At 39.5% G+C, this 23,873-nt stretch overlaps 4 protein-coding genes across 11 annotated transcripts in view; 3 read left to right on the top strand and 1 right to left on the bottom strand.

Annotated features, from left to right (window-relative positions):
* The window catches only part of LOC124341683 (Down syndrome cell adhesion molecule-like protein 1 homolog), a 28,854-nt gene extending 22,807 nt beyond the window's left edge, over positions 1 to 6,047 (top strand). The window contains exons 2-8 of one of the 2 annotated variants that reach the window (XM_046794614.1): positions 987 to 1,130; positions 1,233 to 1,312; positions 1,671 to 1,727; positions 1,800 to 1,878; positions 3,233 to 3,366; positions 4,810 to 5,077; positions 5,158 to 6,047. In XM_046794614.1, the coding sequence (XP_046650570.1) occupies positions 987 to 1,130; positions 1,233 to 1,312; positions 1,671 to 1,727; positions 1,800 to 1,878; positions 3,233 to 3,366; positions 4,810 to 5,077; positions 5,158 to 5,249 (854 nt within the window). In that variant the 3' untranslated portion in view covers positions 5,250 to 6,047. Of the gene's footprint in view, positions 1 to 986; positions 1,131 to 1,232; positions 1,313 to 1,670; positions 1,728 to 1,799; positions 1,879 to 3,232; positions 3,367 to 4,809; positions 5,078 to 5,154 lie in introns of both variants that reach the window. The other variant, XM_046794615.1, reaches the window with a different exon arrangement.
* A 1,911-nt stretch (positions 6,048 to 7,958) lies between these two features.
* On the top strand, positions 7,959 to 9,336 carry LOC124344622. 3 transcript variants are annotated; one of them, XM_046798226.1, is made up of 5 exons: positions 7,959 to 8,080; positions 8,166 to 8,350; positions 8,416 to 8,621; positions 8,681 to 8,791; positions 8,866 to 9,336. In XM_046798226.1, the coding sequence occupies exons 2-5, from the start codon at positions 8,268 to 8,270 to the stop codon at positions 8,913 to 8,915; spliced, it is 450 nt and encodes a 149-aa protein (XP_046654182.1). In that variant the 5' UTR covers positions 7,959 to 8,080; positions 8,166 to 8,267; the 3' UTR covers positions 8,916 to 9,336. The 3 variants fall into 3 exon arrangements, with proteins under 3 accessions (XP_046654182.1, XP_046654180.1, XP_046654181.1); XM_046798224.1 differs by having other exon boundaries at positions 8,681 to 8,801; positions 9,032 to 9,336; XM_046798225.1 differs by lacking the exon at positions 7,959 to 8,080 and having other exon boundaries at positions 8,088 to 8,350; positions 8,681 to 8,801; positions 9,032 to 9,336.
* Positions 9,337 to 13,449: 4,113 nt separating this feature from the next.
* LOC124341686 lies at positions 13,450 to 20,166 on the top strand. Of its 3 annotated transcripts, none has more exons than XM_046794618.1 (20): positions 13,450 to 13,600; positions 13,767 to 14,074; positions 14,210 to 14,278; positions 14,487 to 14,710; positions 14,782 to 14,879; positions 14,956 to 15,134; positions 15,217 to 15,622; positions 15,690 to 15,809; positions 15,882 to 16,007; positions 16,081 to 16,852; positions 16,940 to 17,088; positions 17,152 to 17,372; positions 17,435 to 17,585; positions 17,659 to 17,868; positions 17,950 to 18,161; positions 18,234 to 18,467; positions 18,550 to 18,825; positions 18,892 to 19,206; positions 19,276 to 19,569; positions 19,642 to 20,166. In XM_046794618.1, the coding sequence occupies exons 1-20, from the start codon at positions 13,517 to 13,519 to the stop codon at positions 19,787 to 19,789; spliced, it is 4,596 nt and encodes a 1,531-aa protein (XP_046650574.1). In that variant the 5' UTR covers positions 13,450 to 13,516; the 3' UTR covers positions 19,790 to 20,166. The 3 variants fall into 3 exon arrangements, with proteins under 3 accessions (XP_046650574.1, XP_046650573.1, XP_046650576.1); XM_046794617.1 differs by having other exon boundaries at positions 18,889 to 19,206; XM_046794620.1 differs by lacking the exon at positions 14,210 to 14,278 and having other exon boundaries at positions 18,889 to 19,206.
* A 1,346-nt stretch (positions 20,167 to 21,512) lies between these two features.
* On the bottom strand, positions 21,513 to 23,738 carry LOC124342302 (cytidine deaminase-like). 3 transcript variants are annotated; one of them, XM_046795267.1, is made up of 4 exons: positions 23,593 to 23,738; positions 22,502 to 22,546; positions 22,153 to 22,430; positions 21,513 to 21,729 (listed from the first exon to the last, which is right to left on the bottom strand). In XM_046795267.1, exons 2-4 carry the CDS (start codon positions 22,542 to 22,544, stop codon positions 21,598 to 21,600), a joined length of 453 nt encoding a protein of 150 aa, XP_046651223.1. In that variant the 5' UTR covers positions 22,545 to 22,546; positions 23,593 to 23,738; the 3' UTR covers positions 21,513 to 21,597. The 3 variants fall into 3 exon arrangements, with proteins under 3 accessions (XP_046651223.1, XP_046651222.1, XP_046651224.1); XM_046795266.1 differs by having other exon boundaries at positions 23,569 to 23,696; XM_046795268.1 differs by lacking the exon at positions 23,593 to 23,738 and adding an exon at positions 23,502 to 23,525.
* Between the last annotated feature and the right edge of the window lie 135 nt (positions 23,739 to 23,873).

The raw sequence follows: 23,873 nt of genomic DNA, 5'->3' as shown, positions 1-23,873 counted from the left end.
GTATAGCGCCGTACGGCCGTATACCAATACGGCCGTATACCGTACACCAACCGTGTGTCTAGTCTACATATGCTGCGTAGAAACACCAGATGCTGATTTAAATACAAAATATATATGTCTGAGTGGATGGTGCATCTCTCTTTGATGTCGCCATCTTGCCGATTCAAAGTCTCGCTTCCGCAAAAATAAAAAAAGGAAAACAAGTAATCTACACCCCCTCAGAATCATCAGAAGAAGTGATCTGTTTACAGCTGTACACACCACTTGACGCTATATTACATCTGTATATATAGGCACTCTATCGAGTTTTTATCGCGACGCTTTTTACCGCCTCTCCCGATTTAGCATAGTCCACAGTTCCGCAACAAATATTCATGAACGAATTGATGCTGGTTGCGCTAGGCTAGATCCTTTTTCTGTCAAGTCCGTCAGGTTCTTCTATTTCCCTCTCTTTTTCTTTTAAAAGGGGCTTAGATTTAATAGACGGATGCATATGAGCTTTGATTGTTATTTACAGCGCACATTACCCGATTTGAGAACTCAATTATTATTACACTCTAGCTCAGTCTGCATAAGCTCCCGCCCAGCATATGCATTAGAGTGGGAAAATAAAAAGCGGAATTCGTCGCAAATTTTCTCTCGTCTTTTGACGCAGCGAAATGTTTCCCTCGGAGCTGAGAGCTGACGTCCCATTAAAAAATTAAGGAGAATTAGTAAAATGATAGCTTTATTGATTCACGATATCCCTGCTCATTTTTATTATTAACAGACAGAGACCTTAATTCGTGTTAAGCTTAACGGCGAACTGAATTTCCCACTTGTACAGTATACTACAGGATATATGAAATAATAAGGACTTGGCATTATTGGAGATTTAACTATAAATATAATGTTGCATGTTATCTAGCGTCTCTCTAAATGCAAGTGATAAATCACCAGCAGCGCTAACATTCATTTCATTATAAATCCCATGTTTATATTGATAGGGTGTGGCTGGCATGACGGCGTCGACGGTCTAAAGCTACTGCAAGTGCAAGTGCCAACCGAAGTGGAAAGGGGCCGTTCGGCCGTGCTGGGCTGCCGGTTCGAAATGGAAGGCGACACCCTTTATTCCGTCAAATGGTACAAAGGTATAAATTGACCCGCTCGCCACATATATACAGCAGACTTATTCAGCTTATTAGGTTTCCAGCGGGTTGACTTATCGGTATTGTTACATAATAACATTTCAGGTGGCAAAGAATTCTTCCGTGTGGTGCCAAAAGATAATCCTCCGGCCCAGACATTTAACGTCGAAGGAGTCCAAGTTAACGTAAGCAAACCGAACCCCAGGGCTACATTTTTTAAAAGAATGATATATAAAACATACGTAGTTTGGTTAAAGGTATTTTTCAATCGTCAGTCCTTTCCAATTCTAAAATAAAACATCGCCTGATGACTGATTGATCGATGGCTTGTCTTCTCATTCGTTTCGAGCTTCTTATTTTCGTTCCGCTTTTACTTGTTTTTTAAGTCAACAGTTTTCACGTCAAACAAACTCGTTTGTTTAGTTTCTTTTTACATTCCGCAACATTCTATTTCCTTGTTGATTATAAACACTTGGGTCCACACGTTCTTCCGCTTGTATTTAATTTTTAAATGTTATGTTTAATTTCATCCTGTTTTATTAGTTGGCGGCCTCCGATCAAAACCAAGTGGTCCTGGATAATCTGAACCTAAAGAGCGAGGTGATTTCCCACAATTTCAATTCATTCATCGAATTGTCATAATTTACACGTCATATTTATTCATGCCAACAGGGTCGCTACAAGTGTGAAGTCTCAGCGGAATCACCAAATTTCCAAACCGTTTACGACATCGCTGAAATGAGCATCGTAGGTAAGGGCGTTCAGAAAAAAATATTCGATCGAATTAACTTTAAGCCTAGTATATTCCTATACATGAATAAGACGCCGAGTCGTAGTATTCGGAGCTCGTGAAAAATAACCAAATTATAGAGCTTCAAAGAAAATGGTGAATACTCAAATCAAGTGACCGCACCAACCGAATGCTGCCATTTTGATATATAATCAGGAAAAAAAAACGAATGCGCCGCGGGACTTTTGAATTAAGACTGATGATGAATCTCGGCTTAAATGCGGGGCGTATACAAAAGAGCTCTACCATCAGCAGCGTCGACTGTTGGGTATATACCGTCTAGAGTAGACCTTTTCAGCATTCCGTTTTTCTTTGACTACATATACCGCACGGTCTATATACTATATGAAACAAAAGGCTACTGATGAACGAAAACACGATACAAAACATCATCTGTCGTGCTGGGCCCGACGCCGCCGCCCTCCTACACATTGGCGACGTCTTTTCTTGAAGAAATCTCTTCTGCGCGGCTTCTCTTTTTTTGGTGGGGAACTCTCGGGGTGCGAGTGTTGATGACTGCAAAGTGTGAAAGGCCCAGTGAACCGTGCTGGCGTCTCTATACACCGCCCATGCAGTATGTATATACCGTCAAAGAGCTCAGTTCGATATAGCAGTTGAGAGTGTGGGCTGCAGCAGATCAGAACACCATTAGCTGATTGAAATCTAACACAATATGTGGGTTCGATGGTACATAACAGGCACAGGCACATAGCAGGGGCCGGCAAAGGCTGGAGGGGAGAGACCGAGAGTGAGAGTAAAAAGAATGGTATATAGGTTATACAAGCGCAGCAGAGGACGAGTGAGCGCGGGCGGGCGGGGTTCTTAACTGTCACTTGCACAACAGCGGCGGGCTCCGCCAACTGTGAATAACTCGTCTACTCTCTCTGCTGCTGTGCTGCCCTATCGTTCAGCAGACATTATCTGAAATTGTATATACTCAGCGCATCACGGCTGTATATGACGCATGGATTCGAGTTCCGCCCCAGTCGACTGAGCATCAGATTAGAACGGACATTTCGATTTCGAATGCTCTGCTTTTGCGCATAAATATGCCGGCCCGATATGTATACATGTACATATTACTGTACATGTTGCAACATGTAACACGCGCGCATGTATAATAATAACGGAATCGAAATAACTTGAACAGACGGGGTTATTTCCTACCCCGGTAATTGTTGGGAATCGATAGTCAATTTTCAAAACGCAACTACCCATATTTGAGGGTCTATAATAATACATCGTTCCGTGTTGTATCGGTTATTTTTTCTTCCCCGTTATATATTGATTGTGTTCTTTTCTATTTGGATGGCAGTTCCACCGAGAGATTCACCGGTGATTAATTCGCCGCAAACGGTTTACCGCATCGGCGAAGAATTCACAGCCAACTGTTCGTCTTATCCGTCGAGACCGCCGGCCACTATCACCTGGACAATTTCAGATAAACCGGTAAAATAAATAAAAATCATTTGATTGGATAGAAATTAAATCTATATTAGATTGGAGTATCAATTTAAAATGCTCTTTTGGTTATTATTGCCAGCCGGATGACTTGACTTCCGGTCTGTACGGATATACTAGCGCTAGTTCCGTGTTGGAAATGCTATCGACTATGAGCCAAGAAAAGACATCTTTCTTTCTTCCCACTATAACCAGTATAACTAGTATATAGAAGTATTACCAGACGATGCTGACCGCGCGCGAATATCGATTGATTTGAAAACGTCCGAATCAATCATCTTTTGGACAAAATAACTGAGGAACAAATCAAAGAGCTTCTTTCTTTCTTGCGTAGTATAATACTGTATAGTTACAGTGTGGCTCAAGGTGACACAAGCTTACAAAAAAAAAACAGGAAACACAACAACCGCGCAGCAGCATGCACCCCGTGAACCGAATAATAATAATAGCGAATAGTCGAGCGAATACGCAGCGGGTATTTTGTTATTACCTGCGCATTACTAGGCAACGCTCGGCGATTCGCCTTTGATTGATTCGTCATCAAACATTTCCAAGAATCAGCGATCTTTACAAATATTGACATATTACAGCTATGCAGCCAGCACAGTCCAGTCCGCGGGCGTCGTACAGTATTGGGCTGTTTATGGGAACTCTCCGACTTCCGTTTGCGTCACTTGAACGCGGCCGTTTTATTCCCTCAAAGCAGATCAGGAATTTAACCTATTCATATTATATCTCGCGCCGAAATATTATTCGACTTGTTCTTGAAGAACCGAGTCCGCATGCGATCTATATCGGAATAAGAGCCGGCTATAAATATATCCGTATAAAACTGGCATCACTCCCCGGATGCGCGGCGCGGATGAAAATTCAATTTAAAAAACGAAATCGTATGTGTACATCCTCTATGTGTAGTACTGATTTCCCCTCCTTTTATATATATATAGACACGGATCTGCAGGTTATTTTCTCTTGACGTGGAAATTTTTCAATATGGTGAATTCATGCAAGATATTCAGCTAGGAACGTGCTAGTCTTCGATTCCATTCACGTCATACTCGTCTATACGTTTCACTATAGCTATATATCCTATCTTCTTCTTCTGCTTCTTCTTCTGGGAGAACTAAAAGATGATTTGAAAGCCGGCAGACTAGAAATGATGTACATGTGAGGACGTGATGCGTTTATTTCTACCGAAATGGACGCTTTCAAAGTCATTAAATCGTGTAACTTCTATTATGTTCCGCGTTTGTTTGTGTTGACTGTAATAATTAAACCGAGAACGAATGTGCCGAGACAACTCAACTAAATGAAAATTTCGGCTTTACCCCCGCGTCCGCCGTCATATAGCTATACTATACTGCTACTACTACTACTAGTATGTACTTTTCGGCGAAATGATGATATGATTGTGGGTGTCTATTTAATTAGGTAATGAAAGAGGACCTAATACAATATCCATCCACACTGACTGATGGCGGCCTGGAGGCTTCCGTCGTGGGTTTGCACCTCAGACTTCGGGATGCGCATTTCGATCGCAAAGGCAAGATGAAGCTCACGTGCACGGCTTCGGTCGGAAGGATGCGCATCGACGGGCGGACCGATGTCAACATCAGCGTCGCCGACCTACCCGTCAATGGCGACTACCCCAGGCAGAGATCGTTGACGCTAGACAGCCGGTCGGGCGGCCTCAGTACTGGTAATTTTGTCTCAATTATATTTTTATATTACGTCATTTGGCATCATATAATATTTATAATTTGTTCTTTTTCTGTATAGGAATGTCACAACAAATGACATTTTGGAACTGGAGGTTATTCTGTCCGGCGATTCTGCTCGTCGCAACTCTTCTGTGTCAAACGTTTGGTTAAATTTTGGGAATTTCTTGGCTACTATTATATAATGAAAAACCGAGACCTTTTGACAACGTTGATTTTCACATGTATGAGAGAGAGAGCAACACCTTTTCTCCTTCAATTTATAGAGTCATTTTCTCTCTTTCCCGTTTGCGATTCCCGTTTTTCTTTTTCTTGACGTATGTATCCAGTCATCGATCGAGTCGCATCCCTCCAAACGCCCGCGTTCGTTTCGTGTGCAAATAAGCCACACCCCAGCAATTTTGCGTTGCAAATGTCATTTGTATAATATTTGACACTTGATTCCGATGCGATGATATATAGGCTTCATCCATATATATATATTTTACGAGATGTTTCCACTGTAAAACACACACCCGCTCGTCAACTTATTCACTTCACTCTATAACGAAATGATATGGAGTGTTGTTTTGTTTTTGTTTTTTTTTTTACCTTTTTTTTTAAAATGCGTGTGACTTTTTCTTATTTTTCTTTTCACGTTTGCAAAAAGAGTGATTGTTTTTAAGTTTTTTTGTTTTTTGAAGAGCTGCCCGGTTTTGGTGGTATAAAAAGAAAATAACCAGGGCCTAGAGTTTTTGAACAAGAAGCCATATTATTTAAAATAATAATAAGAAGAAAAAGAAAAATGTGAACTGTTGCATTGTCACTTTGTTGGAATAAGCGCGCCTGCTGTGTTATTGCTTTTACATCTCTTTGTTTGACTATATGACACGTAGCTTCTAGATTATTACATCCAATTAATAACATTGTATATGAAAGAAAAAAACGAGCTAAAGGTACGATTTTATCACAGTCATTTTGTTCATCAAAGTTCTCTTTTTGATTATCTTCAAATTAATGTTTGTATTTACCGCGGATTGAAAACTCGGTTATTTTTCATTCTTTATTATACGAGTCTTTTGAGGAATTTGTTTTGCGTTGGGGTGCGACTATACTACTATATATATTTTAACTTCAAGTCTTACATCATGGCGATAACAGACGCAAGAACGACACCAGTCATCACAGTCACACGTCATATTTCTCTTTCATCCAAACTATGGTTATTATAATACTTGAATTCAAGAGACTCCCCCCCTTTTCGGTTTGAGCCTTTCATTTCCTATACGCGTGTACCATCATCTGAGATAAGGCTTCCGTAACTTGATGCTATAACGGATTTGTATTGGAACTCGGCAAACAAAAAAGGAAAAAAATCGAACCAACGATGCTCGCTCCGATCTTTCCAGCTTTAGCGGATGTGCCACTATCTCGTTGCGTCCTTTATAAATCGCTATTGCCATCAGACAGCGAGGAAATGCGCCAGCAGAATACTCTAGCGCGTCCATATTTAACTGCCTGCTGATGCCATAATAATACAAGCCGAAGAAAAGATCCAGCAGATTTGGTGCGAGAGAGCGCGGTATATCCGTTGGGCTACAAGTTTGACGCGATTCTTCATTTGAACTGTAATTGTCGCGCGCCCTTATTGTGACGAGATCTGATTCCTCGATAAAAACACGCGGACGACGGCGGCAGCATTTCCAGATGGGGGCCTACATTCTGTTATATTGCGTTTTGGGTGTATCCAACATGTGCTGAGTTCATATTGTGTTCCCCTTTCCACCCCAAAAAAAAGCATTGTCACTCAAACCATATGTAAAATTTTATATATATGAAAAGAAAAGAAAAACGGAATACACCGCTGTAACTTCCTTCAACTCCAACGTATCAAATTATCAATGCGCCTATAATATCAAATTCATTTAAATGTTCATTAGTCGAAATAACAGGGGCAAATATAATCAAATTAGTGTATACTGTAGTTTAACATAATTAAAAGTCATAAGGAACTTTTAAGCGTGAGTGAGTTTATAACTTAGTACAAGAAAAGTGTGACCGTGTGAAGTGTGACCGTGTTCGAATAATTCTTTACGCCGACGATTTTGTTAAAGTGCCGTGATACATCAATGCGCATGTATTTCAAGGTTTCTTTTGTATTGAAAAGAAATGACTAGTAGACGTCGTCGTGTATAACTGCTGCTGGGCGATCAGTGAATTTATAGGTGGGCTTTTGTGGCCAAATTGCCAGTTGGAAAGGAATTCGGATGTCCTTTTTCTTTTTTATTGCAGGCCGCTAAACAGCTTATCGGGACTCGAACAGTCAAACACCCAATAAAAGCTGGCCATATAGTATGTGCTGGCTGTGGCCATCTATCGAAAGTAAAAGACCCATTCAAGTCAGTTCCGGCAGTTCACGTCCATTCACGCCATGGATGGTTTTTATCAACTGCTTTTCAATAACGTGGTTATAATATTGGCCTACCTATTACTCCGATAGTAATCGGCAATATATTATTTTAACGTGCCATAGGACTTACATTCGACATATACGTGTGCTGCACGTAGGGGAGAACGGGGCAGTTAGGGTAGTGTGTATGTTGGCACTATCGATATTGAGATATGTTTTAATAACATTTAAGTGTCAGAAAAATTCATGCTTATGCATTTCGAAAATCTCCATCGTTTAAAAAAAAAATCATTAAAAAAGTCCGAAGGGTTCAGTAATAAATGAAACAACAATTTTGGCGCCTTAAAATCGTGTCATCAGCTTTGACAGATTTTTTCAATTTACGGGTTTCAGAAATAGAATAAAACTTTCAACCAATAATATTTTTGAAGGAAATTCTTTCCTCTTTCAATCTGATTTTTTAGTTTATTATTTCTCCTTAGAGGAGTTACTGAAAAATCAATTTGATTAACGACACCTATTCTTGAGGCAAACTGGCCTGACAACGTTGGGGCAGTTTGCGGGTATAACTTCTATGTCGTCTAATGTCAAAATGGTGAGTGTAAAAATTCTGTCAATTTTTGTTAAATGTAACATGGTTAGGCATTATATTAGAAAAACTGAACGTTGTATGTATCCAGATGGTTACATTTTGAAAGCTGTCACGAAAGTTGTTGCTGAGAATCAAAAAGTGTGTGATGTTTCCAAAGCAACCTCCATCCCAAAAAGATCTCTTCTGAGATATGTTAAAAATTTCTTGGCTGTTGGAATTAAAGATGAAGCTGAAGCAACTACAATCATTTGGGGTCACCAAAAACCTCATAAGGTAATTCCACTTATAATTTTTACTGTATATGTGTTGCAATGTTAACTCTTTCTTGTTCGCTCTAGGTTTTCAAAAGCAAACAAGAAAGCAACCTTAGCAATTACGTCAAAAGGGCTAGTGACATTAATCATGGAATCACTACCACAGAGTCACAGACATGAGAAGATTGGCTTATCAGTACGCTACCCAAGAAAAATGTATTGTCCCTCCCCGTCTGCCTTGCAGTATCTACCACAGGGAAGTCCATTCCACCACTCTTTGTCTTTCCACGGTAATATTTTTTCAACTCAAATATGGTCTTTTGCTAACAAATTTGTCTGTTTATTTCAGAGTTCATTTTCAGGAATATTTCCTCAATGGTGCCCCTCTTGGTTCTGTTGGATCAGCCAATAAGTCTGGCTGGATATGTCAGACAAAGATTTCGATTTGTTCATCATCGAGGTAGACCTATTGCTTGTATTAGAATTCTACCCTTTTCATTATTTCTGATCTTATTGTATATTCAATCTATCTAGACCAACAACACCAGCATACATCACGTCTGGGTTTAGAGTGGCTGGGCTAGTCCCATTTTATATATTTATCTTCGATGGTGACGTCGACTTTGCTTCATCTTTCGTCACGGATCGTCCTTTTAGGCCTTATTCATCACCAGTCCCATCTTCATAGAAACCCAGCATCCAACGATAACATCGTCCAAGAAGGCCAAACTCCCGTTCCAGAGAACCACATCACGGCCAATTGTTCTTAGTTATTTTAATGATCTTGATGTCGTGGCCATCTAAATTTGTGGTTTTTAAATAACTCATGTATTGTTATCATTCCACCAAGAATATACTTTTGAATCTTAACTTTCTTTATTTATTTATTCGTTTATCTGATGTACCGTCCCTTGGACTGTTAGTCCATAAGAATAACATGGGCTTTTATGCCCCCATACATGGAGCGAAGTGCCCCTTCAACGGGGCATCTCGTCTTTTAATTTTGACGTTTTCAAATTTACTTTTTGACCTAATAAAGGGGAGTTTCTGTTAATTAAAAATTCGAGGCATATAGCTCATTCTCCCCTCTTTCTTTTAAGATAATCGGGAGTTTCGAAAAATTATTTTTAAAAGTATGGTGGCCAAAAAACAAAAAATCGCGTCAACTAGTACAACTCTCCCCTATACGGGAAATGGAGCGTGAAACACTCAACGAGTGTTCAGTAACTTTTCGGTAATAAAATAAAACTGCGGGTTTTATCATCGTACACAAGTCGATGGCTTTTAAATTGTCGTAATAATATCGACCCCAATAACGCTGTTTACAAACAAACCGAAATCAACATTGAAATTTATCAATTGGAGAATTAGGGGGGTTAGTTACTTGTAACATTAATTGTAATATAAATTTTGGCCATGTGAAATTTTACGCATAGCCTGAAAAATATGCGCTGAATAAGTTTTAATTTAAAAAAAGCGCGCTCGAAAGGGATAGCTTACATTTTTAAAAATCATCAAGAAACAATCACAGCAATGTTTTTTTTTACTTCTAAACAGGAAAATAAATTTAATGTAATCAATTTTAAAATAGAAATCTGTGTTGAAAAAAGTTTCGCATCTACGAAGATCAGAACCACTGACATGGTTGTAGGGTTATAAGACTATACCCGATTAATGTCCCGCATATGGGACCTTTTTTCTCAAAAGAAAGGATATTATTGAAAATAGTAACAAAATGTCATCGGATGAGGAATATTATTTGGCCGATTTTCCTTACAACCTACTAGATCTGCCGTGGTGATCTTGTGTTAGCTTAAGTCTAGCTTGCCGATTCAACGTGTCATCGGACACAGGTTATAACCTTATTTCGAAATATCTATAACCATGGAAGCTACACTCATTAAACAGCTATTTTTCGTCAAAGGGCTTGATAATTCGGTAGGTATCGAATCAAGCTGGAACATCTACGGACGTTTCTTGAGAAACTAACAAGTAATATCATTTCTTGAACACTGCACAACCTTTGACGACACACTAATTATAAAAGCCACAAGATTTTGGGTGATCTAGGCAAGCCCGATACTGCCCGGTCCCTCGGGGTTCCCAAAGTTTGCAACTTTTATATTTGGCATACTTGCAGAAGTCGGGAGAGACACCCAACTTCAATATACTTAACTCAACCAATTTACGCACTTTTTCTTCTTGTCATCTATACATAATTTGGCCGAAACCCATTTTTTCCTTTCCATCCCATTGCATGCAACGGTTCAGCCACCCTGGCGACCAGATCCGACGCGACAACACCGACGCCTTAGGCCTTACCAACTAAGCCATCGACGTCATAATGAAACTAACTTGTAAAAGCTAGTCTTTTTACAAATTTTATCTCAATTATACTATTTTTCATAAGTTTTAATTTGAAAAATCGAATGAAATTATTTAACGAATTAAGAAAATTAGCTTGAATAAATAAAAATTTAAAATTTGAATCCATAATGAACGTGACTAATTAATTGGAAAGGTTTGTGTGTAGCTTGATGTAGCTTCAGCAGCTAATTAATTTCCTCACGTCAAAATGAGTGTTTACGTTAAAAACTATTTCAGCAATGACTTTTCGACTCCTCAATAGAAAATAAATCTAAAATCATTTAAAAACAATCGAAATCTGCTCTAGAAAAAGGTTTGCATCTGCGAAGATTTGAACCAATGATGTGGTTGTGGGAAAAAATTTCATCCCGCATTTGACGTCTTTTATTCAAAACAAAAGAAACTAATTGAAAATATTGAAAAAAATGTTATCGTATGGGTCTCTAGGAATAGTCTGCATGCTTTTTATGGGGCCCTAACCTAAACTTAACCTAACACCCTATTCTAACCTAACATCAGCCAACCTCTCCCATAGCCGCGACCGTTGAATTCCAAACCAGTCAGCCACCCTGGCGACCGCATACGACAACGCCGACGCTGACGCGCTATCCATTAGGCCATCAGCGCCTAGAAGAATATAATTTTTAAAGCTAATGTTTTTTATCAGTTTTATCCAAATTTTTATTTTCTCTGATGATTCTAACAAGAAAACTAAATTCTGATAATATTGATGGATCTTATGAAATAATTGGCCTTAATGTAATATAGATGTTTGCAGCAGTGGTTAATGTACAGAAGAAATTCTAATTTTATTATTTTGGTTTGTAACCATTCATTATTATTATTCTTTCCCTTAAATGCAGCAGATATTCCATTCGAAAGAAATTTTATTCGCGGGTTTTTGTATTGATAGAATGCTACGCCACCTATCTTGCAATCAATGAATTACAAGGGTGATGAGCAGAACGCTAGTCTCAATGTTTCAAAACTGTTTCAAAACTTTCAAATTTTAATCCATAATGAACGTGACTAATTAATTGGAAAGGCTTGTGTGTAGCTTGATGTAGCTTCAGTGAAGCTAATATCTTTCCCCGCGTCAAAATGAGTGTTTACGTTAAAAACTATTTCAGCAATGACTTTTCGACTCCTCAATAGAAAATAAATCGAAAATCATTTAAAAACAATCGAAATCTGCTCTAGAAAAAGGTTTGCATCTGCGAAGATTTGAACCAATGATGTGGTTGTGGGAAAAAATTTATCCCGCATTTGGCGTCTTTTATTCAAAACAAAAGAAACAATTGAAAATATTGAAAAAAATGTTATCGTATGGGTCTCTAGGAATAGTCTGCATGCTTTTTATGGGGCCCTAACCTAAACTTAACCTAACACCCTATTCTAACCTAACATCAGCAACCTCTCCCATAGCCGCGACCGTTGAATTCCAAACCAGTCAGCCACCCTGGCGACCGCATACGACAACGCCGACGCTGACGCGCTATCCATTAAGCCATCAGCGCCTAGAAGAATATAATTTTTAAAGCTAATGTTTTTTATCAGTTTTATCCAAATTTTTATTTTCTCTGATGATTCTAACAAGAAAACTAAATTCTGATAATATTGATACATCTTGTGAAATAATTGGCTTTAATGTAATATAGATGTTTGCAGCAGTGGTTAATGTACAGAAGAAATTCTAATTTTATTATTTTGGTTTGTAACCATTCATTATTATTATTCTTCCCTTAAATGCAGCAGATATTCCATTCGAAAGAAATTTTATTCGCGGGTTTTTGTATTGATAGAATGCTACGCCACCTATCTTGCAATCAATGAATTACAAGGGTGATGAGCAGAACGCTAGTCTCAATGTTTCAAAACTGTTTCAAAACTTTCAAATTTTAATCCATAATGAACGTGACTAATTAATTGGAAAGGCTTGTGTGTAGCTTGATGTAGCTTCAGTGAAGCTAATATCTTTCCCCGCGTCAAAATGAGTGTTTACGTTAAAAACTATTTCAGCAATGACTTTTCGACTCCTCAATAGAAAATAAATCGAAAATCATTTAAAAACAATCGAAATCTGCTCTAGAAAAAGGTTTGCATCTGCGAAGATTTGAACCAATGATGTGGTTGTGGGAAAAAATTTATCCCGCATTTGGCGTCTTTTATTCAAAACAAAAGAAACAATTGAAAATATTGAAAAAAATGTTATCGTATGGGTCTCTAGGAATAGTCTGCATGCTTTTTATGGGGCCCTAACCTAAACTTAACCTAACACCCTATTCTAACCTAACATCAGCCAACCTCTCCCATAGCCGCGACCGTTGAATTCCATACCAGTCAGCCACCCTGGCGACCGCATTCGACAACGCCGACGCTGACGCGCTATCCATTAAGCCATCAGCGCCTAGAAGAATATAATTTTTAAAGCTAGTGTTTTTTATCAGTTTTATCTAAATTTTTATTTTCTCTGATGATTCTAACAAGAAAACTAAATTCTGATAATATTGATGGATCTTATGAAATAATTGACCTTAATGTAATATAGATGTTTGCAGCAGTGGTTAATGTACAGAAGAAATTCTAATTTTATTATTTTGGTTTGTAACCATTCATTATTATTATTCTTTCCCTTAAATGCAGCAGATATTCCATTATTCGAAAGAAATTTTATTCGCGGGTTTTTGTATTGATAGAATGCTACGCCACCTATCTTGCAATCAATGAATTACAAGGGTGATGAGCAGAAGACGCTAGTCTCAATGTTTTGTGTCGTCAAGTATTTCTTGCCAAGCGACATCTCAATTTTTTAAGAAAGATGGCCCGTTTTAAGACGGTCCATCCCACTTTGGATGAAGAGTTTAAGTTAAGTGAGGGAGAAAATTCTATCAATCAACCTCAGGTGAGAATAGTTTCGGCCTAAAACGATCGTTTGATACCCATGTAAAGGAAATGGTTCATGTCCCTCCCTTCTGTCATGTTATCTGCACTCCATGTCTGCACTCCTTGTCTTGCAGGCGATCACTGTAATATCAACAATTGTCCTGTTTCATTTTCAATTATTGCAGAAAGAACCATTAAGATTTCACCTGGATACTACTCTTCTAGCTCCACATCTTGTAGATCTTGTTCTGGAAATCCAGCGAATAGCTGAGAGTACCCTCTTTCATTGGAAAACCTTTCCTCTCAACCTGCCCCAACCCATCGCAGTTCAAGAATTCAGTGAAGGTTCAGCATCAACCAGACGGAAACCCCTGGTTGTGGAAAACCTTTTTGACATTCCCTCATGGGACGACCTGGATGTTGTATCTGTTGATGCACATGGTGAAGCTAAACACCTCAGCAATAAGCAGTTGACATCAGTTAGGCAGCATGGGTACGTATGATTTATTTCCATTCAAGTATTCCACTTATTTGAACACTCTTCATTTCAAGCGACAAACTAATGTGCAATTTATAGAATGTTTCATAATGATTCTATTCTTCTCATTTTCCCTATCACATTCATTAGTATAACACAGAAAAATGGTACTTGGAGAACATTAACAGCCGATCAACTGCGTTCCATAAGCAAAACAGGGTAGGAGTTTTGGGAATCAGCATGCATATCTGGATATTTCCTTGAAAATGCATGAATGTTGCACTATCTCTGTTGTTTTTTCTTTTTATTTCCAATATTTAGGATACTGTGGGAAGGGTGTCAATTTCGTTCTTTTTTTTTCTCGGTTAGGTGCATGTTCCCGTTTTAGTTAAAAATATATTTTTTTTGTGTGTTGATGTATATGTAGGTCGTTCACTGTGGCCAGTGTAAATTTCCCCGGACAGCAACATACCTGGCGAGTGAATCCGCTATTGCAAAAAGGCTCAGAGGTAGCGATGGATTCACTACTTAATACATTGGCCTGGTCAGCCGCAGTTATAAATTTGACAGCTAGCGAGAGGTTCACCGGCGATGTGTTTAGCGTTCGCAAATCAATCCGCAGCCTCCGCATGGGATTTCATCGCTTTCTGGGTAGCTTGCACTTTGAAATTTCAAGTCGTTCTCTCTTATTTATATCGAATTTCTTATTGGATTTCATGTAGATTTGATATTCGGTATGCCAAGTTTGCAGCCACGAGACTTCGAATCACGCCTGCACGAAGAGCGAAGCCGCTATTTAGTGGCAGAATTGTTATGCGCGGTACTTAGAAACAAATCAAAAATTAGAAAATCATTCAAGGGAAAAGAAAATAACAACTGACATTTCCTTTCATTAGGTTGAATGCCAGGAAGAATATATTGCCTTGTGTCGTTTCATTCGCCACTACCTTGCCCACCAGCAAACGTCTGGGGGTAGCGGGCGACTGTCGGATGTCCGACAACAAAAGCCCCCGCCTCTCCCTTACATCTTCCAAACGCCAAAAGGGATGTTGATTGACCTTCGACTCTTTTCCAGGTACATTTTTAGTTGCACAACGTGTGTAGAAGGCTATGTTTAAACTCCATGTGTTTGGGTTTCTATTTTGGGTTTTTCGCAGAGAAATCATGGACAAAGTCAAGCCGGTGGTAAATATGGTGTTGCAACAAGAGTCTAAAACACGCTGGTCACGTCATCACGTCCCAGAGATTAAAGTTGATCGGAAACGTAATGAAGCCGGTCACAGCGGTCCCGACGACGACTTTCAGGATTTAATGAATGATGAGCCCCTGAATCGTATTTGGGATTCAGTTCTTCACAACGCCGATGTAGAGCAGCTAGGGCCCGGTATTGCCCAATTGCTTGTCGATCAAGCACGAGCGACTATCACAATGAAGAGAGCTGTTGCTAAAGTGCGTGAAAGATTCACTGCAGACTTGATACAAGCTGAACTGGACATTCGCTTGCGTCATCCTATGCTCTCCCTTGTCAAACCCTGGATGGATAAACAACTTTGCAGCGTTAAGGTGAGATGTTGTCTTATTTACAGTCATTGGGTTTGTGTATATAACTTGAATTAAACTCTTTATTCAGACGAAGTTGGCTAAAGAATACCAATGGAAATGCCACGAAGAAGCTATTGAGGCGTGCCGCCGCAAGTCACTCGATCAGTTTGTTTATTTCCTTTCCCGGGATCTTGCTTTCCTCAGAGATGTATATAAGCGCCAAACGTCAGAGTATCTGCTTCTCTTTCACCTTACCTTATTTATGTTGCAATGTTTTTAGCGGGCGCCCATCTTGAGTAAAGAGCTCTGGGCAGACAAACAGGCCACTCGCTCTTTCATTTGGGACACTTGGATTTGGAATCCCAGAGCTTGGATCATCCGCCGTTATTTTCAAGGCACCGCTGAGGTACGAAATTCATTCCACTACCGTCAGGATCGTCTGATGTTTCATTGGTCGTGTAAATTGTTTTTCTTTCCAGGTAATTCCTACCCACCTCAGTGGGACGCCAACTTCTATAACCAATCCAAGATGCAGCAGCAGTGGCAGCGACGGCCAAGAGCAACCAGTTTACACTTTAGAAAGAAGTAGCAGAAGAACGACGACGACACAATGGCCACTCTGGCGCTGGGCAAATTTTTTGCAGCGGGCCTGGGTCTGGTCCTGCAACGGCGCCTACGCTTGCGGTTATCTTGTTCCTTGGTGCAGCCCAATCGGTTTAAGAGCTCTTGTGGCGAATCAACCTTTCTACGCCGATCTTGAACTGTCGCAGGTCAACGGAACCCTTTGTCCTCGTCGCTCGGCTTACACGCCAACCCTCAATTCACGTTTGGCTTCACTCTGGCGTCACATTTCAAAGTCAAGAACCGAATTTGAAACGAAACCCGACACGGGTTTCATGGGCAAAGGCTTAACCCGACAGCTCAATAGAGCCTGGAATTACGGCTTTAAAGGTCTCCTATGCAGTTTGTTGTTTCTACTCATCTTCCCGGTTATTTGTATCCTATGCAGCGCCGGAGGCATTTGCCTGGCGCTGTCCGCTCCTGTTTGGGCTCCTGTCTTCGCCCTGATCTACCAGGTCTGCATAATCCTAGTCTGGGATGTGGATAACCCTGACCCTAAGCGTGGCCCCCTCCTTCCTATGATCCGTGTCCTCGTTCGTGACCTGCTACTCGATGGACTCCTTCAACCTATCGCCTGCTTGGTCACTGCCTTCATTGTTTGTCCGCTGATATCCCTACTCTTGGCCGTTTGTAAGTCAGGCTCACAAATTATTACTAGCTTTTGTACATCCTTTTTATCGATGAAATTTATCCGGCATTTCATATTTGATCATATAGATGGTATGCTTCATTGGATGACGGTTCGTTCTCGAGACGCCATTATTTACAGTCTCGCCATCCGCCCGAGAGGTCGCATCCCTGCATCAGAAGGCTTCCTAGTCAAGCGCATCGCTGGGCCAGGATTGAATACCGAGTTTCAATACCAGGTAAATCTAATTTGTTTCTGTTGTTATTGTGAACTTAAAGACGTTTTTTCTTTCCAAATGAAGATTTCGAAAGAACAAGCTTTGGCTGCGTTTGAAGCTCGCTTAGAATCGGACCGTCTGATTGCTTATCGCCGACAAACAGAGCGCTTAATCCGCCGCCCAGCAGAAGAATTTCGTCTCTTCGTTCAACAAGTGTTCTCCCCGTTCTCGGGAACTGCTTGGTGTCCTACTCCGGTCACTGAAAAGCCCGTCGACAAGGCAGACGCTACTGCCTCGAACTTCAAGTAAGTTATATAATATGACATCAAATTATAAATGTAATCAAACCCCTAATACTTTTGACTAGGTCATCGAATGTCGCTGCACAGTTGGAGCGCGAAACGCAAGCTTTATTAGCGTCGCTGGAAGAAAAGGTGGAACGTCGCTTAGAACAACTTCGAATGTCATTGAATACCAACGCCTTGAAAAAGATTCGAATGTCATCTGCCGATTTAAAAGTAATTTTCTTTCCGCCAAACACATCTTTCTAACGTTAGTTAACGTCTTAACGCATCGTTTAAAAATGTATAGATGGTATTAGTGCGATCAGCAATGATGATGCGCACTTTCTACCCGACCGAAATTCTGGTGCGCCTCGGTGTCAATGAGTCTGAACTATGGGAACGTTACAACGTAGAAGAAGGAGATTGGCTTGCTTTGTCGGCCATCTTTCTGAGTGAAATATTTAGTTCCTCAATCCTTAATCCCCTAAATGATGAAGAAACTCGCATTCAACTCCAGGTAGTACAACTTTCGTATTTTCGTAATACCGTGATGAGATTGCGTAATTATTCGTTTTTCCCCTCTTTTCGTCGCGTGTAGGCAAAAGATCTTAATCTGGGTCGTTATGGGGCCATGTTCACTCAATCCGATCTTGACAGCGAGCCTTTCGAGTGGCCGCAACGGGCGTTTCAACCAGCGGTTGTACCATTGCCTGATTTCTCCTATTTTAGTCCAGTGGGTCGCGACGCGGCCAACAGCAGTCCGCCGTGGAAGAAAAAAAGGACGACACAGGTGCATGGCCATTCAGGACGGTAATGATGAAATTTCTTTAAAATCTATTTCTGGTAGATAAGTAACTAATTAATCAATTTTTATTTTTCCAGTCTTTCCGAAGGAGTAGCTTCGTGGATGGGAAAATCCGTCACCGTTTCAGAGCCGAGCCGAGCTGGATGGAATTCGGAGCTGCTAATACCCCTACCTGTCTCCCATCCGGTGCTCATTTGCATACTCATCTACAACCGTCATCGAGATGTCGGTGCCATTCCCTTGGAATCGGAATCGTGCCGCCTTCTCATTCGTTTCTTGGAAGGATCGGTCACACTTTCTCGAAGAAAAGAGTAAGTTTTAATCCATGTGTATTATTCATGGCACAATTTTCATTTAACGAATTTCTGTTCGTTTAATTTCCCCACATAAAAGAAACACAATATCTCGGCCACCCATGTTGCTGGATGCTGCGGCCAGCAGAAGCCCAGCAAGTCACAAACCTTTACTGGGCAGTTCGGGATCGGATCTGGCTTTGTCACAACCTTCACTGGCAGTTGATTTCTCCAACACACCCAGCACTAGCCCCTCACAGCACGACACGCTCGTTTCTATTGCCCAGGACGGAACTCTTTCGCTAGTCGGTACACTCGTCTCGGAGCACGCTTCAGTCGATATTGACATGGGCTTAGACCAGGAAAATATTGCGCAGTAAGTCAAGAATTTAGAAAACAGTTTTCAAAAATTCATTTCTATCACAATTTTCTTTTCTAGAAGTTTATCAGCTTCTAGAGATGTTGATGCTGATACGGTACTATCGAAGAGTCTAGGTTCAACCTTAGCTCGAGCCGCCGACACGTTGCGCATGGCTCTTTTGGGAGAGAAAGCAGAAGAGACGTCGTCTGCGTCTGGGGGTCGTAATAAATATGCAGTTGAGAATTTCGAGCTTTTACCCAGCAGCGATGAGCACCTTGCCGCCACTAATACTGCACCAGAGAGTCGCCCAGAAGTGACTGAAAAGAGTAAGAAGTTTCCCACCTACCAACCAGCGTCTTTCCGTAGTTGGCGTATGAATCTCCCTTCACCGATACGGTATGAAAATTTGTAAATGCCTTCATTTGATTGAAAGTATTGACAACCCATTTTTTCCCACTTTGCCAGATATGATTCTGATCCGAGGTTGAGGACCTCCGTAGACTTAAATCAACCACAACCGACGAGTCCTCGACCACTTGGTCTTTTTGAATTAAGCAGAGGTTTAGCCCTAGATCGTGGGCCTGCATTCAGTCCAGCCCAGCTGTCCATCGGTAGACGTTTGATGGAAAGGGGCGAGATGGCGGCATCAGGTAGCCAAGATAGTTTACCTTTTGCCGAAGAAGACGCTTCTTTAGTCGATTCACCAGATTGCGATCTTTCAAAAAATGCTCCGATACGCAAAAATCCAGAAACCTTGGGGTTGGTATTTCAAATTGATTTCATTCCCTTTTCAATTCTTTCATGATTGAAGTCATCTTGTCTTTTATTTAGGAATACCGGCCAGTCTTATTGTGAAGTCCAGACAGTGCAGCAATCTCGACCGGCTGCCGTTTTAGCATCGATCGAAGATTTGAGTCTCAGTATTGACAGTCAACATACTCACTTAGATATTACATCTCAACTTGGAACTCAAGTTTGACATGGTTTTTCTTTACACAATTTTTGAGTTTATATTCTCTACACATTTACAACTGTTGAGCCCGGAAGCGATCCAGCCCAAGACGTCTTATGTTTCATTTATATTGTTTGAAAAACTCCGCGTGTGGCTCGATAATCTATCGCCTTTTCAATAAGCCAAACTATCGCGGTTATTAAAAAAAAAGAAAAAAAAAAAGACAAATTTGCGCTGACGCTTTTTCCTGTTGAACACACGGCTACGTTTTGTTGATCTTGATGCTTGATGTTTTTAATTTTCTAATCTATTGCGATGACTTTTTCATCTGCTCGTGCAATTGTTTCTTTCCCCACTCCCCTCGCGATTCTAGTCACTTGAACAATATACATTTTCCTTTTCAATTTCAAGTTTTCCATTTCCTTCAAACAAAATCAAACTAATCAACGAGAAGACATTGAGTTTGGGGCACCATGTGTACGGTACTTAAGAAGATAAGACTTAAAACAAAAAATTTTTGGTTTAATAATTCTTATTCTCATACGCTGGCTAAGAGAGAAATTTAATATTGATAGCAAAAATGTCGTAAAACTCGAACCAGTGCTCGAACCTTCATTGAATGTCGTGAAATCCCTCAGATGGAGAATTCGATTCCTTCCAACACCATCTAGCCATGAAGACTTAAGTACATTCTGCACTTCATAATCTAGCGAAGAAGAAAACAAATACGGAATGCTGCCATCTATAACAATTGAAAAAACAAGAGCCCGGGAAAATTGCAAAACTGCGCAGTATTTGAAATAAGAAATTATCAATGTTCTTAAAATAATTTCTAGGTTCCAGACTGTGCTCGTCCAAGCGGGAGATCCCAAATCCTTTCCATATTTCATATCTCATATTCCATAACCCAGGGGAGCTGAGGACGGCAAACATCCCACCGCTTCCGTCGTCGAAGATGGCGTTGCATCAGTTACCAATGGGCCCATCCTTCGCCGCAGTGGTCACATCCGGAAGCGTATCGCACGGACGCGACGTGTGATTGTGTGTTTATCTAGTCGTTTCTTTGCCCCTTGAAAATCCGACTTAGACACAGTTAGTTGGTTGCCTTCCATCACACTGCAAATGTTGTATATTCAATATTCAACCGATAATAATACAATCTACTTTTTATCATGTTTCCTTTACACTTTCCAGGTCTACTTTGTCCTCCCAGAGGCCTACCTTGAAACATCATTAAACTATAATCGTCTTGAATGTCTAGCAAACAATAGGGTATGGCGACCGTAGAACTCCAAAGACAGAACTGGCGTTCGAAGAGTTCTATTGTCGGAAATTCAAAATATTTAAAATTCAATATCGAGTTCTATCGTCGAACATGAAAATAATTAAAAAAATTATTGGAGTTCTATTGTCGCGTTGTGGAGTTATACTGTCGGGCAATGGAGTTCTATTGTCGGGTATTTTTTAAAATATTTAAAAAAATGAGTTCTTGTGTCTTTGGAGTTTTACTGTAACTGGAGTTCTACTGTCGCATACAAAGCAATTTTTAAAAATGATTTAAAATATTGGGGTTCTATATTGTCGGTGGAGTTCTTCTGTCTTTGGAGCTCTACTGTCAGCAACCCAAAAATAGTTGTAAAATAAATATCGCTTTGAATATTATTTAAAGGATCCGTAAAATCAAGAACATACAGTAGTCAATTGCAAATGGCCTAACTACAGTGAATCTCAACAATGAACTTTACCCATGTGATTTTCAGCGACGTTTTTATTTTTCGCATGAAAAAAATACATGTATATTTCATACTTGTGCTTTATATGTTATTCTTTGGATCTTATTGTGACGAAAACGAAACTGAGTTCGGCGAGAAAAATAGCGGCAGTAGTTTATCCATTGATGTTTTAAAGATTTCGTTATTTGGCTTGCACAAATAGACATCCATATTGATGTTAAACTCAGCTAGTACCTGAAAAAGAAAATTGCAAGTTTGATTTTGGACATTCATAAAATTTTCTTAAAAATAGCACATTGATTTTTAAAAGCATCAAAACTATTCTACAACTGCATTCTTAAGTTGGGAAGGAGAAATTATGTAGTACGATAAAGTAGAAATAGAAAAATAGATCTAATTTCTCGAAGAATTCGGGCTACAGAAAAAAATTTAATAATACGTAATAATTGTATCCGTCCTATTTCAGAAAAATTTAACTTTTAGTAACCAACTCATCTACTTTTTTGTTACAGCTAGAAATAGTTATGATTTATGAATAAAAATATGTTCCTTCCCAACTTGGCTACTTTGAATTTGATCTATACCAGTATCTTTTTTCTAATTTAAAAAAAAAAAAAACCTTCATGTTAAGATGAATTTAAATAAAGAGATTTTTACCTGGCGACACGCTCCACAAGGACTAACAAAATGTTCTTTCATCTCAGCACAAATTGCTATGCTCTTGAAAACCTTCTGTCCTTGTGAAACAGCTTTACATATAGCAGATCTTTCTGCACAGATTGTTAAACCGTATGAAACATTTTCAACATTGCAACCATCAATTATTTCTCCATCGCCACACAACAATGCAGCACCCACCGAAAAATTGCTGTACGGGCAATATGCTTTTTCTCGTACTTCCTTTGCTTTGTTCACAATTTGTTTTACTGAAGCGTCTGAAAGATGAACTTATCGTTAGAAATAATGGTCGTAGTGATAGTGACTGCATCAATAATTATGTTGTTACCTAGATGTTCAAATTGTACCGCATCCTGATATTTGTCTTCCATTTCTGTAAATATTCCTCAAATTATTTTTTTTTTTAGTTTATTCGATGTTATATCAAATAGAATTTATGTTTCATTATTATCATGCATTGATCAGTATTGTTAAGTTTTTTTTTCTTGGACTTCAAATGTTACATTTTTCTCTTATATATTCTCTTATAGCATTGCGGCTCGCTTGGTCCGACTTGGTCGATTGCCCCACTCTTACAGCATCTGTAATACCACGACACGGCAGACCGCAGACTGCGTTTTGCGAATAAAACAAAGTTTAAAAAGGTGTCGCACAGCCCTAATATAGCTCAGGTAAGAGCCAGAGACATTTCCAGGGAAATGTCTCTAGGACCAAAATACTACTGTTTTTTTTTTGTTTGTTTGTTTGTTTTTTAAGCATAGAATTTGTAAGTTGCACTCAGCATCTTTTATTGGGCTATAGTCTATAGACCACGAACGGACGCTGCGCTGCCAAGTGTGGAAAAGGCCAAAATCTCAAATGGGCTCAAAATGAATAAAGCATACAGTATGCATATGATTATTTACAACTTTCTTATGGAGCTTCCTTTTCAATTGAACAATTTTCTATTTTTTTTTCCTTGAAAATTTGGCGTTTGAAAAAGGGGGACCCATATTTTCATCTCTCTATTCTTCCCTCGGACCAATTTACCCGATTGCTCTATGAATTAGGTCTCCAAACTTGTAAACATCTCTCGAAAACAAATATTTCCCCCAGTTTTTAAGGCCTTCGAAAAAATAAGAAATTTAGTAGAATAATGGATCACAATTCACATGAAGAAAAAAATAAGAAGGGGTGTTATAGCTAATTATTTAATCGAAAAGGAAGCTTTATAAGAAAGCTGTACTAAGTCACAGGTATTTGAACCAATGTGAGATATTTGTTCTTTACCTTTTCTTTCCACGACTTAAAAAATTTATTATTGTGATTGAGATGTGTACGGAATTTATCAAGACAGTTCTTCACATTCGTACAATAACATAGACAAAACACACAATTTCAGCAATTCACTTATACCTAGCAAAAACTTAAGGTTTGTACTTTCCAACTGCTGTGCGCCACTGCCACGTCTTGATAGCTGAAAGATTCTGAAGATGTATAAGTGTAACCGTATTAATGCGTGCCGTCAATGCCCGCTTAACGGTCACTGAATCCGCTAGATATAGTAGATAAAAAAATTGCCTGCAGCAGACATTAGCTATAACCTCATTCTCCTTCCTTTTTTTATATTTGTTTTTTATTTAAAGAGTCCGGATACGCTTTTGATAACCTCTTCCACTTTTTAAAAACTCGTTGCCTAAAAATATTCGGCAGTCAATCCT

Source organism: Daphnia pulicaria, chromosome 6 (assembly GCF_021234035.1).
Source record: "Daphnia pulicaria isolate SC F1-1A chromosome 6, SC_F0-13Bv2, whole genome shotgun sequence".
Classification (NCBI taxonomy): Eukaryota; Metazoa; Arthropoda; class Branchiopoda; order Diplostraca; family Daphniidae; genus Daphnia; species Daphnia pulicaria.
Note: the sequence above shows the minus strand (reverse complement) of the source record. Positions and strands in the feature narration are given on the sequence as shown.